The 19,214-nt window shown below is 41.3% G+C and overlaps 1 protein-coding gene across 1 annotated transcript; it reads left to right on the forward strand.

Annotated features, from left to right (window-relative positions):
- The first annotated feature begins 301 nt into the window (after positions 1 to 301).
- Positions 302 to 1,674, forward strand: LOC126672177 (F-box/kelch-repeat protein SKIP25-like). The gene has a single exon (XM_050366122.2). It carries the CDS (start codon positions 302 to 304, stop codon positions 1,499 to 1,501), a length of 1,200 nt encoding a protein of 399 aa, XP_050222079.1. The 3' UTR covers positions 1,502 to 1,674.
- The last annotated feature ends 17,540 nt before the right edge of the window (positions 1,675 to 19,214 follow it).

Here is a 19,214-nt window from a genome sequence, read left to right on the forward strand (position 1 = left end):
ATGATGGTAAAATTTAGTTAAAGATCCATATATTTTATATGTATTTTGTGCATTAATTATAGGGATCAAAAAGTTAAAATGTCAAGACAATTATTTTTTACACTCTCACTAACGGCAAGTGAGATATACTCTCTCCATTCCGTCCAGATAAGGGCATCAAAATCGCAAAAATGGCAGTAGAGGTACCAGAGAGATAACTTTTTTAAGATAAGGGCTTCCTAAACAAAACTCGTATAGTACAGGGGCCTTAGTATGGGTTTGGCCTATTATACCTTGACATGTACATAAATGGCGGAATAATATGCATGAAACACACACCATAAGAGGATACAAAAAAATAAATATCCAGTATTATCTTCAAAGCCAATCTATGTCAAACCATAGCAAACAGACGAAGAAACAGTCCATTAATATTCAAGAAGACGACAATACCCTATTACCAGGTCTGCCTAATGATCTTGCTTCGATCTGCCTCGTTTCTCTACCCACCACGCTCCTCTTCTCCGTTTGCCGTGCATGGCGGCGCCTCCTCTACTCCTCCTCTTTCCCCCGACCACCCTTTTACTCCCTCTACGCCTCCCTCTCTCCCTTGCCGTATCCAACAAACAACTCAATGAGTAATTCAGTTCAGTTTCACTCGTTTGACCCCTTTTCTTATAAATGGCAAACGCTGCCGTTACCGTCGATAAACCCTCCGCTTCACCTCCTCCACCACCACCCATCTTTCATATCAAGAAACTTTCCAGTCCAATCTTTAACAGTTGCTAATCACTTAGTACTCATCGCCGGCGAGACTCACCATCTTGTCCCTGCACTTACTAGACCGCTCCTGTTCCATCCCGAGTCCAACCGTTGGTTATTCGGTCCTAAATTCACCGTCCCTCGACGGTGGTGCGTGACTGGTGCGTTCAACAACACGGTTTACTTAGCCAGTGGAGTGGGGTTAAACTTCGACGGAGACGTAGCTAGGTCAATGGAAAAATGGGATATGAACGGAGATAAAGAAAACTGGAAATGGGAAAAAATGGCGGAGTTGAGAGACGGTAGGTTTAGCAGAGAAGCAGTAGAAGCCGTTGGATATAAAGGGAAGATTTGCATGGTAAATGTTAAAGGAAATGCACCAAAAGATGGATGGGTATACGATGTTGAGAAAATGACATGGGAAAATATGCCGATCGGAATGATTGCCGGATGGACTGGAGCAGCGGCAGCCACCGTGGACGGAGAAGAACTGATGTATGTAGTGGATGAAACGACGGGCAGGTTGAGTGAGTACGACGGTGAAAAGGATATTTGGAAGATGGTGACGGAGTTGGCGGAGCTTAAGGGTGCAGAGCAGATGAGTGTTCGGAGAGGGAGAGTTTGTGTAGTTTGTGCTAACGGGGAAAAGATTATGGTAATAGATGTGGTGGCTATTCCGGCGAGATTTTGGGTGGTAGAGCCGCCGTCTGGATTAAAAGTTGTTGGTTTACATATATTGCCAAGAATTTGCAAAGATTGAGTGGAATATACGAGACTAGCTAGCAAACATTCAACCCATCGGGAAGGTTGTCCACAATATTACAAGGTGTCATTTCCGATGCTTAGGATGTGTTAAAAGTTTAAAAATGGAAACAAATTCTATAATCAAATCGCAAACTTTTTTTTTTAAGATAAATTCGGTACACCATATCATATATGGACTAAATATATTTTATAACACATCATTTATAGTATCACCATTATGTTAAGAGTTAATTACTATAAATAACTTGGTACTCCTTATTTGAAAATCAAACAATTTGGTTTTGATTTCGCAAACACTTACAACCTTCTGTTAATTATAGATACTAAATCGTTAACGAAATGAAATGTGAGGTACCAAATTATTTGAAAATGAGATATCAAATCGTTAACATAATTGATAGTGAGTTATCAAATCATTAACATTATTGAAAATGAGTTACCAAATTATTTGAAAATAAATATCAAATTGTTAACGAAATTAACAAAAACCCCTAATTGTTGACAAAGTTAAAACTGAAATATCAAATCGTTTGATTTTCAAATAAGAAATACCAAATTGTGAATTATAACAAACGTGAGGGGTCGACTTAGAGTAATTTGCTCTTATTTTAATGACGTGTTATAATATGATTAGATTAATTTACGGATAACATGATGAACTTAATTTACCTGAAAATTTATCAACAAATTGAATCAATAGATTTTATTCATTTCATTTGACAGTGTAAGTTGAACATAAAAAAATTTCAATTAAATTTAATATAAAATGAATCTAGCTAAAAAGTCAATTGAACTGATTGACTCGGTTAAAAATTGTACCTAGTGAATTATATTTAGTTTACTTTAAAAATAAAAGAAATTCCCTCGAGTCAGTTCAATTTAATCGTACGCACACTCCATCAAATCGCATATACTCCCTCTGTCTTATTTTAGACGTCTCATTTGTTTTTACATACATATTAAAAAAATATTTATTATCTTTGTCTTTATATCTTTTTTTCATGTTTTATCTCAATGATAATGAAATTTTTCATACAGTTTATTTAAGATGACTAAATAAATGGTAAAAAGAGAAATTTAAAATAAAAATACTCTAAAAATAAAAATAGTACTTTTAAAATATGTTATTTTAAAATATGTAAGAAGCTTTTTAAACGGGACGGAAGAAGTATTATTTTATGAATATTTTGAAATACAATTAAAGTTTGTGGCCTTTGTCTACACAATTTATATATCACATAATTAAACTATGAGTATAGTTTAATTATGCATATGTTATAGTACGTAGAAGAGGACACTTTTAATTTGAAGAAAGTGGAGTAAGAGAACAAAAATATCCCAAAATAGAAATATCTGAAAACAATAACATTTTAAAGAAGAAAAACAAAATTGAATTAAGATGCAAAGGTATTATAGGAAAAACGTATGGTAGAGAAGCTGAGTGAAAAAGTAAAACAGCAAACAATATCATATTCTATTTGTCCATCTGAAGATATATTGTGAGAATAAAAAGCAAGATTAAATTCTTTTAAAATTATTGTAACAATTTTTAACGATGGGAAATGATGATTTAGGCGTCGGTAGGAGAAATAAGGCATAAGAATCTACTTTTGGCAAGTAAATGAATCCAGTAAATGAATCGGTTTACTATCGGAGATTTTTAAAAACAATTTAATCTAAAGGGAGTATGAATTTGACTGGTCGGAAGAGAGTATGTACGATCTAAGATATCAATTTATAATTTTGAATCACAACCAAAACAATATAAATATATAGAAAAAAATCGAACAATATCATATGAACAAAATTGCTCCATTTTTATTTTTCTTCTCCAAGCTTTACACTTCTCATGAACTAGAGTGAATGAAAAAAATGGAAGAAAATATATCTTATTAGTGTTTTAAAGAAAGAAAAAGAAAAAAAAATAGAATCAAAAGAGAATCATTTTTTACAAGAGTTGAGAAATATATTTTTTAAAAGTGGGAGTATAAAAGAGTTCAATTCCTTACTACCCTCTATTTTCTAAATTTTAGATGATTTTAATTAGTATATTTCAAAGTTATTCTTGCTAATAAATCGCTCTATTAAATATCTAGTACAATTTACAAAGCTAAGTTTGGATCAAAATAAACTTGATAAATATATTTCCCGCAATGAATAAAAATATTAATTAACTAATAGCTCAGTAGGATATATTAGTCTTACTATTTTAAGAAAAAAAGACATTTTTTTAATATTAACAGTTTTGTTCAAATAGACAATTCAAAAAATGGAAACAGTATGGTATGATATAACTAGTAAATTTTTATTTTAGATTTATTATTTTCAAATATTATGATGTAATATTTAAATCCTATTTAAATCTTATTTCATGACATTTTATTTACTTTTAGGTTGGGATCCCTCATGTTCAAATGAACATGAAAGATCACGTTCATTAAATCTATACCATTCATTGAAACCCTAACTCATTCTATTCATTTAAACATGAAGGAATCCCAATTCTTATTTTCAAATAACTGTAATTCAAATTATATTGGTGTGGTTAAATAGTAGGGATTCTCTTGCATATATATGGAGGTGATTTTCGCTAACCGTCTCTTAAACTATCTTCTCTGTTCATAATCGTTTCTTTAATTTCAATTTATTGTCAATTGTTCTTAAAGTTTTATTTGATAATTATGTTTTCCGTATCATAACTATCATATCATTTATTAATTTGTTTAAGTTTCAATTGTTATCATTTTACAATTTTTTATATATATAATAATATATTGATAGCTAACTTTTTATTAGGGCATTTACATTTGTATTTAATAATAACATTTATTTTATGTTGAATAACAACTAATTTATTTAAAAATAACTGCGAATATTTATTAGAGATCAGTAAGACTAGAAATAGAATAAAAAATAACCTATAATTTGAAACACCAAAATTAATAAGGTGATTTATCAATTTGAAACAGAGGAAGTAATAATAAATTACTAATTATATTTTTAAAAAACTTTAATTTATTCAATTTTCTCTCATTTAAATTAAAGTTTTAAAATTTAATCTTTAATTAGTATTTTTATGCAAATTAATTAAATTTAAAAGTCTACATTTATTCCAACACATCCCTTTTTTCCCTCTTATAACATGTTCCATTCCTCCATTCTATTCATGAAGATGAGTGTATAGCACACAAGCTAGTAAGTTCTAAACCAATTAATTAAAGTTGCTTATGTCTTTTCTTTATAATCAATACATGCAAATGAAAATAGAAACGGTACATTAAATTTCCATATTAATAAATAACATGAACACTTAAGCTTAATTATGAATAAATGTAAAGAGACAGATCAGAAACTCCAAAGAGCATCTCTTACTTCGGATCATAATCTTAAGAACTTTGCTAACTAAATATTCCCCTCTATCACGTAGACATTGATTTACATACAATAAATTAATGTTTGCTAATTCTTTTTATCTTTATATGTCATACTTGATGTTTCCCAAGTTTCATACAATATTTTTATTTATAAAGACATTTACCATGACTCTTGCCGCACTCAAGAGGCTATTCCGTAGGAGCATGCACAAAATAGTGCTATTTTTATGTTAATTTTAGCATAAAAATAATGAAATGCTCTATTTAGAATATTTTTTATATTATCTAAAATAAAAAATATTAAAGAAGGTGTTATAATTACTTATTATGATAATTGATGGAAACAAAAATATTATGAACCGACTTCTGTGAGATTCGCCAACCGAGACGAATCTCGAGACTCGTCAAAGAATCTGAATATGATTTGATACCGAAAATAAAGAAGATTCTAGAGAACTAATCTTCTATAAGAACAGGAAACAGATTTCTATTAGAAATCACATTTCTAAATAGATTTACATGTCAAATGGGAATCCATTTCCTATTTGAATACTGATGCTAAATATGAATCTCTTTCCTAATTAGATTCTACATGGTATTCTCTCACTACCACTGTATAAGGAGTTTCAGGTATGCCTAAAACATATGAACTTACAATAAATACAAATGTTTTTCCTTAAACCTAAACTGACTAAATATCAGAGAGCTAATCGGATAAACCGTCTGATTAGTCATCTACACTGTTTTGCAGGATTAACGTCGTCGAGATGCCGAATCCATCAATAATTATCTGTTAAATATTTTATTATATTAATATAAATTTTATTTTCAATTTGATATAATAATAAACTCTTTAAAAGAAACATTAAGAAAACAGATGGATTATATAAAAATAAATTATATTGTAAATTATTCTATGTGGTCTATTATTAAAAAAATTATTCAAATAAGATTGTAAAAAAAAAACGCATAAAATTTAAAATGGACAAAATACAATAACAAAACTTAAATAAATAATGCAAAACATAAGTAATAGCATAACAACTGAAATTAATAATAAATTTTAATTGGATGATAAAATTTAACATATGTTGTAGTCGATGCTAAATTTATCACATGAAGTATATGTTCAATTTCGCATTGAGTATAATACTGCATTGGAATAAATTTTTAAAATTTAATGCTAAATTATAGTACTACCATCTCATTTTAACTATATATACAAACCCAGAAAAAGGATCAATTTTCTGCCTCATCCTAGCACGAAAGATCAAAAAGCTCATTTTCAAACGGATCAGATAAAAAAAATTCATAACTTTGCCGAAGTGGGTCAAATCTCTCATCCCCACTATCTTTTTTGAAAGTAAAACACATTCTATTTTAAAATGGAAAAAGGTTTTAAAAATTCATAACATTTATTTTATGATGAATCACCAAACTAAATCTGAGCTTTAACGACCTGCACACCACAAGCAAACAGAGGTCAGAAGGAACTCCGGTGGGGGTCACCGGACGTTCACTCCGACGCTCAAGTAAGGTTTTGAAGTAGAGGAAGAAGAAGAAGAGAAAATAGTGCATTTTCCGTAGAGAAAAAGAAATTACCTAGGGTTTGTCCTTAAACCCTCTATTTATAGTTAGGGTTTAAGGACAAACCTGCCTTGCTGGCAGGCTGTGAGCCCAGTGGTCCCAGAAATCAGTTATGCTGACGTGGTAGAATATCCCTGCGGGAGGCACGGGTTGTTAGGTGTGTCAGAGGGAACATTCCTCACGTACCTGTCAGAAGATCTTCTGTGGTCCCAGGATCTGGTACACGAGTGAGCGCTCTTGGGCAGGACCTCGAAGCCCGGATAACTTGGGAGTCAAGTTATCATGGTTCCCGTATCTGAGAGCAGCTCAGAGTTCGAACCAGATGGTCCAATCTTTCGGGCTCAGGAGCTCGGAGCTCGGCTTAGGTCTGAGTTGAACATACTTCAGAGCTCGGGTAGGATTCTTGGTCCGACCTTATCAGGCATGATTGTCTCGGATGATGTTTGAATTCCCATCGATCCGGTGACCCCCCAAGTCATGCGTTCTATGATTTCAAGCAGGTCGGACATCGTTACCAGGTCGGTGAAATGCTTGACTTAGTGATGTTCGTTCCTGGCGAGGTTGCTTCGCCCCTACTAGATGTGCTACGTTATCACTAGTCCCCCCCAGTGTGTCGGATATTTATGTCCGAGATGGTAGTGTCCTTCGAGGTCTCAGTTACGTGACTGGTGATTTGATTGTCCTAGTATTGGTCAATGCTGACACCGGGCCGCTTGTCAGAAGGAGTAGCTGGTGGGATGTGAAAAGACCTGTCCTTTCGAGCTGGTGAGCATGACAGCTGTTAGAGATGGGTCTCCTAGATGGCGGTTGTGCTTCTGTGCACGTTTCGTCCACGTGTCTAGCGGTTATTGCTAGTGCAGTTTCCTAGGAGACGTTTTAAATGGGAAGAGAGAGAAAAATTAAAGGCGTGTCCTTTCAATTTCCCTCTCTTTTCAGGTATAAATTTTGTTTTTCAAAAACTTAGAAACTTTTTGCATTCTCTCTAAGCTCTTGGATTTTTATTCTCCTCTGAAGACAAAAGCTCTCTGTTCTTCGAAGATAAACCGTTTGTTCTTCACTTGTCTTGAGTTTTCATTGCTGCTTGCTGTGTGAAGGGTTCCTTGCTTCTCTGTTCCTGAGATTTCAAAGCTTCGTCGTCGATCGCGTTTGACGTTTCCAGTTACTTTACTTTTGTTCTTCTCCAGAATCTTGCTGCGTTTTTCACAAGTGAGTATTCTTTACTTTTCCTGGATTTAGTTTTAGTTCTTTCGCTCCTGTTGTGTGATTTTTATTTGCTATGTGTTTATTCTCTGAGATTGGGATTTGTTTATGAAATTTTTACCTTGGCTTGTTAGATGCTCTGTTCGTAGGGTTTTGATTATAATGTGCTTTGTAGATTCTGTGTTCTTCTGGTTTGATTCCATGTTCGTTTGAAAAATCTCGTATGTTTGTTTGTTTCTGTTTCATGATTTCGCTGTATTTTTGAGGTTTAGATGATCTAGATCCTGTGTTTTCGTTGTGATTTTGATTTCATGTGCCTGAAATCTGGGAAATGAATGTCCCGAAATCTGGGAATTCATTGTGGTGTTCTTGGCGTTCTGATGATCACCCCTTAGGAGGCTTCTGTTGATTCATGATTTGTTGTTTTTTTTTTTGGAAACTCGTCTCATCCGAGATTGTTTCTGCTTGGCCTAGGTATGTCGGGTGAATTGTCAGAACGCGAAGAGGGAAGGGGTTATGATGATGACGACATGGGAACCGATGAGGTATCTACGGAATTCCATGTTGTCCGTTCTGCCCGAGCTAACCTTTCCGAGGTGGAGGGAGTAGGGACATCGGCTCCAGCTCCCGCTAAGAAAAAGAAAGGGAAAAAGGTTGTTGCTGATACTGGGGAGAAACCTGAAGATCGAGATTTGAAAGCATCGCGGTGTACCCCGGGCTTTCTAGCGGCGGTTCGTGCAACGTTTGACATCCCGGAGGAGTACGGGCTTTCGTTGGTCCCGGAAGGAAATCGGCTAAACGACGCTCCTCCCGAGAATGCCATTATGCTCACCCTGGAGCATCTTCAATCGGGTATACGGTTCCCGATTTCTGAAGACTACAAACGATTGAGCAACTACTTCGAGGTGCCTCTTTCGCAGATCCACCCCAACGGAGTTCGTCATTACTCCTGTTTTCCGAAGTTGTGTCAACTGACCGGGGTGAACGCCACGATGCGGCTCTTCTGCTGTTTGTACCTGCTGTCCTTGAAAGATAGGAATCATTTTGCCTATATCCGCTTCCGAGGTGAGAGGAAAGAGGTGCCGGGAGGGCTGATATCCGGGATCACTGACTCCCTGCGAGATTTTAAGGAGGATTTTTTCCAGGTCACCCATCCTACTGCCTTCCAAGGGATGGTGACTACCTGGGCTTTGAAATGCTACAAGCCGGACAAGTGGTTCCATACTCCGGCCCCGTTAGAGGTGGCCGACATGGTGAAACTACGTGATGCTGCTCCTACTGGGGAGAAGGCTCAGGCCGACGAGCTGTGCCCGAAAGTCGCTTTTGAATTTTGGAAAAGCTCGGGGCCTGCTGGTACCAGTTTATTTTTGGCTTGTTACATGTGTATATTTTTATTATTTTTACGCTTGTGTGTCGTTGTCTTACTGTTTTCTTGCCTGTGCTGGTGTCTGACTAGCTGATGTTCTTGTTTTGTCACAGTGAATACTTTGGATCCATCAAGGTTGGCTGGGAAGAAGCGGAAGAGGCCGGCGAGCCGAGGTGCCACTCCGGCGCCCCCTCCCATTCCCCAAGCTGCTGCGGATGCGACTTCTGCTCCGCGAACTGCAGGGGACCGGGAGGCCCCTGAAGCTGGTATTCATGTCGTCCCGCTCCGGGTGCAGCTGCCCGGAGGGATTGAGGTTCCTCCCACAGCGGAACCCGTAGGGGATATCCCCTTTGTGGACCTTGGTTCAGCTGAGACCGTGGTGGGGCCTCGGCGAGCTGAGGAGGTCCCAGAGAGAAGAGCTCCTGGGGGAGGTAGCCCGAGTGCCCAAAGGTCGAGACGTGAGATCCCGGATCTGCCGGAGATCTCCTCTGATACCAGCACCACCGCCCCCGGTCCCCAGACGATAACTCGGACTAGTTTTGCCGAGTGGGTGAGCCGACATAATGACGGGGCTCGCCCATCTTTGACCGAGATGGCCATTGCGGGGGATGTGGCCCGGGTGACCACGTTGCCCATAGACCTGGCGCATTACAAGACATATAAACCCGAGAATCTTCTGGCTGCGGTCTCCTCTCTTTGCCTTCAGGTATTCTTTGTTTTAATTAACTTTCTCTAAGTGTTTGTTTATTTTGTTTGTTTTTCGTGTTTTTAATCATGCTTTGTTTTGACGACAGGCAGCTCAGATGTCCTATCTGGCGGACCAGAACGTCAACAAAAGCGAGGTGGACCTCCTTCTGGCCAAGGATCTTCTGTTGTCGGAGAGGGCTAAACTCCGGGATGCTGAGAAGCGAGCTGCCGAAGCAGAGAGAAGAGCCTCAGAAGGAGCTTCCTTGGTGGCCAACTTGGAAAACCGGTTGAAGGAATCTGAGGACCGGCGGGCAGAGGACTTAGGGGTTTTGGAGTCCCTGCGAAAGGATGTTGGTCGTCTGGAGACCGAGAAGGTGGCTGAAAAAGAGGACTTTTCCAAGCAGCTTGCCGACATAACCCGCCGGAACGAACTAGCGAGCAAAGGGCTCCGGGACACTGTGGACGACCAGAAGAAAAAACTGGAGGAGGCCAACAAACGGGCGGGGGATGCGGAGGCTAAGGTTGCCCAAGCGACTACTCGGGAAGAGGATATGTACGAGGACTTCCGATGAATGTTGTATGTTGGGGAGGTCCAGGTCGGGGAATATGTAAGAAGCCGGTTCGGGGCTGATACCGATGTATCGAGTTTCAAATTGGATGTCGTGGAGTTACATCGCCGGGCCAAAGAGCTGCCCGAGGATTACGATGTGCAAGCAGACATCGACGACTACCTGGCTGACGACCAGGATCAGGGCCCAGTTTAGAATAACCATAGTTGTATTTTCCGGATAGTTTTTGCTTTGTTTTTGTAAGTTTTGAACATTGTTTAGTTTTTTAGGAATGCTGAGCTTCCGAGCTCGTTCTGCTCTGTCTTGAATATTTTTCCGTGCTTGTTATATGTTTTTTCCTTGTCTGAATGTTTGTGTTTTCTTTGTTATCTCTGAATGTTGTTTCTTTGAATGAACTTTTGCTTTTGAGAATTTTGATTAAGTATGTGACAGCATGTTTTTCACCGCTAACTTAGCTTAGTTTCCGAGCTGGTTCCAGTGGTGTAAATTTTCTAGTTTCTATGTTGTTTTTATACATGAGCTCTTGACTCAAACTTGGGATAAAAAATGCTAGGGTAGGTTCTTGGTTGTTCATGGATCGAGTTTGATCAAGTTGCTTGGCGTGGGTAACCTGTTATCTCTGGATGACCCGGGATTGTCATAGCTCGCAGGTGGCACATAGCCCGTGGGTGGCACCTAGCCCGTAGATGGCACATAGCCCTCTAGTGGCACATAGCCCGTGGATGGCACATAGCCCGTGGATGGCACATAGCCCGTGGATGGCACATAGCCCGCTGGTGGCACATAGCCCGTGGATGGCACATAGCCCGTGGATGGCACATAGCCCGCTGGTGGCACATAGCCCGTGGATGGCACATAGCCCGTGGATTTTTTACCGAGTAGAATGCTCGGGTTTTGGAAAAGACATGAATTCTTTTTAAACTTTTTTATTCATTGAGGGGAAAAACTTATGTTTGAGTTTTACAAAAGACTAACTCAAACATAAGTGAAAAAACCCCTAGGTACCTCGAAAAATGAAAATAAGAGACTACTGATAATATTTTCGAAGAACCTGGGAGTTCCAAGTTCTCGGGAGCACTCTGCCCGACATGTGTGCTATTTTATAAGCTCCTGCTCGTCCGACCTCTGTGACTCGATAGGGGCCTTCCCAGTTGGGTTCGAGCTTTCCCACTCCAGCATTTCCCTTAGCGATGTCTGCCCGTCGTAGGACCAGATCGCCGACTTGGAAACTCAAGGGTTTAACTCTCTTGTTGTGATACTTAGCCATTCTTTGCTTGTATGCTTCGATTCTTAGCGCTGCCTGCTCTCTTCGCTCCTCCAACAGGTCTAGGCATAGTTTCTGCTCTTCCTCGTTCTTAGCCTCATCGAAGAATTGGACCCTTAGAGTTGGCATCCTGATTTCCACTGGTATCATTGCCTCACACCCATATGTCAGAGAAAACGGGGTGTCTCCTGTGCCTGCCCTTGGCGTGGTTCGGTAAGCCCATATGACCTTTGGTAGCTCTTCCAGCCACTGCCTATCGAACTCCCCTAGCCTGGCCTTGAGCCCTTTTAGGATCGTCCGGTTGGTTACCTCGGTCATCCCATTGCTTTGCGGGTGAACTACCGAAGTGAACCGCAGGTCAATGTGCAAGTCGTTGCAAAATTCTTTGAAGGCTCGGCAGTTGAATTGCTTTCCATTATCAGTTACCAACGCTCTGGGTATACCGAAACGGCACACAATTTGCCTCCAGAAGAAATCCCGGATCCGAGCTTCTGTGATGGTGCTCACTGCCTCTACCTCGAGCCACTTTGTGAAGTGATCTACTGCCACTATCAAGAACTTTTTCTGCCCCGTGGTTGGCGTGAAAGGCCCCAGAATGTCAATTCCCCACGTTGCAAATGGCCAAGGACTAGTAATAGGACACTGCTCTGTAGTGGGAGCATGTCGGATGTTCTGATGCCTCTGACAGTTTTCACATTTCTTTACTATCTCCTCTGCTTGCCTGACCATTAGGGGCCAGTAGTAGCCTTGCAACACTGCTTTCTTTGCTAACATGCGAGGAGCTATGTGTGCCCCACAAATACCTTCATGTATTTCTCTCAACACATACTCCCCTTCTTCTGCTGTCAAGCATCTCGACCACGGGTGGGTGAATGACTTTCTGTACAAGACCCCGTCGAGGAACGCGTAATACGGAGCTTGTCGCAAGATTTTGTAGGCTTTGTCTCTATTTTCTGGCAGAGTTCCATCCATCAGGTAGTGGGCTATGCCTTGCATCCAATTTTCCAAAGGCTGAGTTAGAAAAATGGTTTCATGGTTGTCGATACTGGAATGCTTTTGAACAGAGAAATGGACCCCCGGTAGCTTTTCGTTCACTGTTGCTGCTTTGGCTAGTACATCAGCCTCTTGGTTTTCCAAACGAGGAACTTGCTCTATCACCCATTTTCCTCCGAGCTCCTGAATCTTGTTCAAGAAGAACTTGACTCTATCCACGTATCTCCTCATTTCCGAATCCCGAGCTTCAAAAGTACCCAGGGTTTGACAAACGACTAACTGAGAATCACTCCTTATTGTTACGTGCTCGGCTTTGACCACGTTTACCATTCTCAATCCGATCAACAGAGCCTCATATTCCGCGGCATTGTTGGATGCCGGGAAATCGAATTTTACTGAGCTTCGGAGTGTGACTCCGTGAGGGCCTTTCAAGACTACGCCTGCCCCGGATCCTTCCAGATTCGATGCCCCGTCGACTTCTAAGACCCACCGTAGAAGTTGTTCATCAGGTTCTTCAGGTTGGTCGCTTGCAGTGGTCTCGGCTATGAAATCTGCCAATACTTGTGCTTTCAGAGCCGGTCTTGGTTCATACCGGATGTCATATCCTCCCAGCTGGACCGACCAGCTGACCAGCCGTCCCGACATCTCTGGCCTCTGCAGCGCCTTTCTCAGAGGTTGGTTCGTACGTACTACAATGATGTGAGCCTCGAAATATCTCCTTAGTTTTTCCGCTGCCACCTTCAATGCCAAAGCAAATTTCTCAATTTTTGGGTATCTGACCTCCGGGCCTTTCAAGACCCTGCTGAGATAGTAAACTGGGGTTTGCAGACCCTTATCCTCCTTCACCAGGACTGCCGCTGCTGTCTCGTCATTCACCGAGAGATACAAGTATAAGATTTCCCCAGGCTCAGGTCTACCCAGCACCGGGGGTGTGCTGAGGTAAACCTTCAGCTCTTCAAAAGCCGTGTTACACTCCTCTGTCCACTTGAAATTCTTTGTATTCTTCAGGATTTTGAAAAATGGCAAACATCGTTTGGCCGAGCAACTCATGAATCTGCCCAACGCCGTTACTCTCCCGTTCAACTTTTGTACCTCCTTCACCGAGCTGGGTGCTTTCATGTTCATTACTGCCTCGATTTTCTCCGGGTTGGCCTCAATGCCTTTCTCCGAGATGAGGTGCCCTAGAAATTTCCCAGAGCGGACTGCGAAAACACACTTTTCTGGATTTAGCTTGAGGTTAAAACCCTTCAGCTTTTCAAAAGTTTCTGCCAAATCCTGTGCGTGATCCTCGATCCCCTTAGATTTCACTACTATGTCATCCACATAAACCTCGACATTCTTGCCCAGTTGATCTTTAAAAACATGATTCATGAGTCTTTGATAGGTTGCCCCAGCATTTTTTAAACCAAAAGGTATCTTCTTGTAGCAATAGGTCCCCAGATCCGTTGTGAAAGCTGTTTTTTCTTCATCATCTTTACTCATCGGGATCTGGTGATATCCCTGAGAAGCATCTAAGAATGCATAGACCGCAAATCCGCACGTCGCGTCCACCAATTGGTCAATGTTTGGCAGAGGAAAACTGTCCTTTGGGCAGGCATTGTTTAGATCAGTGAAATCTATACAAAGCCTCCATCTACCGTTGGACTTCTTGATCAAGACTACATTAGCCAGCCATTCAGGGTAGTCTACTTTCCTGATGAACCCGGCTTTCAAGAGCTTCTCCGCTTCATCTCGGATAGCGATCTGTTTCTCCAGAGAGAAAGTTCTTTTCTTTTGCTTGACAGGCCTGAATTTAGCATCCACGTTTAACTTGTGCGAGATGATCTTAGGGTCTACCCCCCCAATATCCTCTGGCTTGTTGGTAAACTCCTCCACATACTGTTTTATCCGAGCTATGATAGCTTCCCGGTGCTCGTTTGGCCAATCTACCCCCAGCTTTACACACATCTCGGATCCCTCTGTGAGTTCAATTGTTTCCAGGTTTTCTCGGGGTTTCTGAGCTTTCTTCTCTCTGAGGAGCAGCTCCGGTGTATCGATGTTCATCGTTTCCACCGTGCTGCCCATAGTGGCCATGTAACATTGCCTAGATAGGGTTTGGTTTCCCCTGATAGTTATAACCTCGTTTTCCACTGGGATTTTCATCATCAAGTAACGAATACTAGTCACTGCATCTGTGCTATACAACATAGGTCTACCAAGAATACCATTATATGCAAGAGGCATGTCAACTATCATGAACAGTGAACGTACCTTCCGTGTTGGTTCCGCCAGGATTCCCTCTGTTCCGTCCTCCTGAGGTGTTTCGATGCCGAGCTCCAAGTCTAGCTCGACCATGCCCTCTGGGGTGACCGGAGCTCCCCCCAGCCCCAGGAGGGGAATGTTCACAGGTTTAAGATCAGTTTTGGATCCTCCCATTGTCAAAAAGACTGACAGAGTCAACAAGTTAACCGAGCTGCCATCGTCCACCAGCAACCGTTTTACCCATTTCGATCCAATGATGGCTGATACAATCAAAGCGTCTTCATGAGGAAAATCTACTCCTTTCGCATCCTCTGGCCCGAAAACAATGTTAGGCCATGGCGACCCAGTAGATACCGACATGACCATCTTTTGCTTTTTCTTTCTGCGTTTGCGACCATACTCGGATTCTGAGGTTCCTCCTGAGATAGTGTTGATTACTCCTGTGACTTGCGTTTTCTTTGATGGGGATTGGGCTTCCCTACTCCCCCCGGGCTCCGACCTGACCGAGTTGACCCTCGTATTTCCTCGGTCTTGGCCTTCTTTGGCCACAACAAAATGTTGTAACCGCCCCTGGCAGACCAACTTGTCTATTTCACTTCGCAAACGTCCACATTCCTCCATTTCGTGGCCATAACCATCATGAAAATCACAGAACTTGGATCGGTCTCCATCTTTCACTAGCCTCGGTGGGTAACGAATCTCTTCGTTGTTGTGCTTGATCCAGGATAGAATTTGTTCCCTCGGAGTATTGAGTGGTACATACTGTCTCGGCACTCCTGCTCGATCCACATATCCTTCCGTTCCTCCTCCAATACTGAAACTTGGCTTAGTACCAGGCCCCGTACTCGGCGGACTGGTTTGAGCATTGAATGGCTTGTTACCCCTGTACCCTGAAGTCTCATTCAGAGGTCGGTACCGATCTTGGCTACGGTTAGATCCCTGAGTATTCTGCGTTTTACTGGGAACCGTGCTAGCCGTCCCGTAAGACTTCCTCTGCCTTTCCTCGTCGAGATTGATATAATTCCAAGCTCTGTCCATCAACTCGGTGTAAGTGTCAACCGGGTTGGTGATCAGGCTGTCTCGGAAGACTTGCATGCTGGTGTTATCTTTCATAGCATCGATGGCGGTATCATCGTTCAAATCTTCTATCATGATCGCCTCGGCATTGAACCGAGCAATGTAAGCTTTTAAACTTTCTCCCTGCTTTTGAAAGCATTTCTTCAAATCACTGGATCTTTTCTTTCGTTCGATGCTCGGGGCAAAATGAGTTTTGAAAGCCATAGCGAGCTCCCTGAAACTAGTAATAGAGCCCTCCTTGAGGTTCTGGTACCACTTTTGCGCTGCATCACTCAACATAGAGGGGAACACTTTGCACACTGTGGCGTCCGAGACACTTTGAACTCCCATGGCAACCTGAAAGCAACTTAAATGAGTCATCGGGTCGGATTTACCGTTATATCTGTCAATGGGCGGATATTTAAACTTATCTGGAAATGGGTCATCCCATATAGCCTTTGACAAAGGGCTAGCAATGCCACAGGTAGTAAAAGGTCGAGACTCTGCCTTGTGCCCTTTGTGCCTATCTAGCTTGGCCTGGACCAGACGAGTAACCTCGTCATGCAAAGTTTTCTGATGCTGTGACGCTGCACCCGAGCTATGAACACTTTCTGCCCCGTTTCTCCTGACCGGTGGAGCTCCTGCTCTCGCGGTCCGCAGAGGATCTGCCTCCGGGTCTGGGTCTCCCCTCCCCAAACCAGCGTCTCCGCGCTGTGTCCCCGGTGGTAGATTCTCGTCTTGCACCCCCTCCCTTCGAGGAGGAGGAGGATCATTCCGACCTTCGTCTCTCGGAAAAGGGCGATCATGCCGACCTTCGTCTCTCGGCAAATTAGTGTCACGATGATCTTCGCCTCTTGGTGCTTGATGCTCTGTGGGACCCCTATGTCTGGGTCGTGGGTGGTCGCTCCGACCTTCTTCTCTCGGAGGACGACCATCCTGAAACTCAGCAGCTTGGGGTGGAGGGAGCACGGGGGTGGCCGAGGGATTGTAACTTGGGTAATACTGGGACATGACTGCAAAGTGCATCTGCTGGGCCTGGTGCAGCTGGCGAGCCATGTATTCTAAATATTCTTGAGCTTGTAAGACCGCCGGAGGTATATCCTGCCCAGAAGTTGTTCCTGTTCCCGTAGCCACCAGTGTAGCGTCTACCGGGAAGTTGAGTTGAGTGGGAGACAAGGTATTGTGGAGGAAACTCTGAGGCACGGTGGTTCCTGGGGTTGATAAGTGGGTGTGACTTGCATCTGAAGCAAAAGGGTTCGCCCTTGGATAGTTTTCCAACCCATATAAAGGCACAAATCCAGCTCCACTGCCGGAGGCCCTGGATCCTCCCACCTGAGCATTCGCCGGAGGAGTTAAGCCAGTGATCACAGAGGTCCGACAACTAGCAGAAACTCCACCAACCAAGTTGGTGTCCGTAGCCGTAGCACCCTGAGGGTCTACCCTGTCCAAAACAGGATCATCGGCCATTGTTTCTTGTCAAGATCTGATCAGCAACGTCAAGAGAACCAGAGTAGAACAGGGGAATACAAAACGATTTCCCACAGACGGCGCCAAGTGATGAATCACCAAACTAAATCCGAGCTTTAACGACCTGCACACCACAAGCAAACAGAGGTCAGAAGGAACTCCGGTGGGGGTCACCGGACGTTCACTCCGACGCTCAAGTAAGGTTTTGAAGTAGAGGAAGAAGAAGAAGAGAAAAGAGTGCGTTTTCCGTAGAGAAAAAGAAATTACCTAGGGTTTGTCCTTAAACCCTCTATTTATAGTTAGGGTTTAAGGACAAACCTGCCTTGCTGGCAGGCTGTGAGCCCAGTGGTCCCAGAAATCAGTTATGCGGACGTGGTAGAATATCCCTGCGGGAGGCACGGGTTGTTAGGTGTGTCAGAGGGAACATTCCTCACGTACCTGTCAGAAGATCTTCTGTGGTCCCAGGATCTGGTACACGAGTGAGCGCTCTTGGGCAGGACCTCGAAGCCCGGATAACTTGGGAGTCAAGTTATCATGGTTCCCGTATCTGAGAGCAGCTCAGAGTTCGAACCAGATGGTCCAATCTTTCGGGCTCAGGAGCTCGGAGCTCGGCTTAGGTCTGAGTTGAACATACTTTAGAGCTCGGGTAGGATTCTTGGTCCGACCTTATCAGGCATGATTGTCTCGGATGATGTTTGAATTCCCATCGATCCGGTGACCCCCCAAGTCATGCGTTCTATGATTTCAAGCAGGTCGGACATCGTTACCAGGTCGGTGAAATGCTTGACTTAGTGATGTTCGTTCCTGGCGAGGTTGCTTCGCCCCTACTAGATGTGCTACGTTATCACTCCTTAATAAACTTATTGCCGTCTGTTGTTCACCATTTTTAGTCCGCGAACCTCCATTAGTTGTTCAGCTTCAATGAAGACAAACAATAACAAACCGTCTTCATTGAAGACGAAGCAATGAACTAGAAGACAACAACGAACAGTCTTCTGGTTCATAATTTCGTCCTCGACGGAGACGAACTTTGACAAACCAGGATATGACAGACAAACCAAAAGCGACGGCGGCAAGCGGCGGTAGTAGGTTTCTCAGAATATGGTTTAATTAGGTTATGTTAATTATATTTATTTAAGTTTAATTGGGATTTTAGTTAAGATTTTAGTTAAGATTATAATTAAGAGTTTAAATAGATTTAATGAGACTTAAAGATGATTAATTAGGGTAATTAGGTGAAACTATCGATTTCACTCTCTATTTTTGCCAGAGAGGTGTTTTTGATACATTTTGTTATAGTTGTGGGTTTGTTTTACCCGATTTTTCTAAAAATGATCCTTTTGATCTTTCAAGCCAAGTTGTGGGGGGAGAATTGATCATCTATTCATACGAGACCAAGTGAATTGAGCTTGAGGTTCTATAGCAATTAGGTCGATGACCCCACATTGAGTGCTAAGATATTAAATAATTTTAAAAATTTATCTTTTTGATATAAGATAAATATTTAAATTAAATATATATATTAATTTTTCAATTTTTCCAACGTAAATTTTCATTTAATTAGATTTTTAAAAGAAATTTATTTTTTTATAAATTTTTACTATAGTTAAATAGTTAAATTTAGTGACTAGATATAGAAAAATCATACTTTTTTAAAAATATTATTTATATTGCAACTCTTCAAATTTTATAGCCATAAAACTTTTAAAATTATACTAATTAAAATTTAATTATTTTAATTTAAAATTAATATATATAATATATTTTGTTTAATAACCTACAAATATTAATAATATATCAGAGCTCTTGAAATTTTCTAATTTATAAATATAATTAAAAACTTTTCAGATTTCATAACTATCAAATATATAAAATTTATAAGTTTAAATAATAATTAATAAAAT

This window comes from Mercurialis annua, linkage group LG3 (genome assembly GCF_937616625.2).
Source record: "Mercurialis annua linkage group LG3, ddMerAnnu1.2, whole genome shotgun sequence".
NCBI lineage: Eukaryota > Viridiplantae > Streptophyta > Magnoliopsida > Malpighiales > Euphorbiaceae > Mercurialis > Mercurialis annua.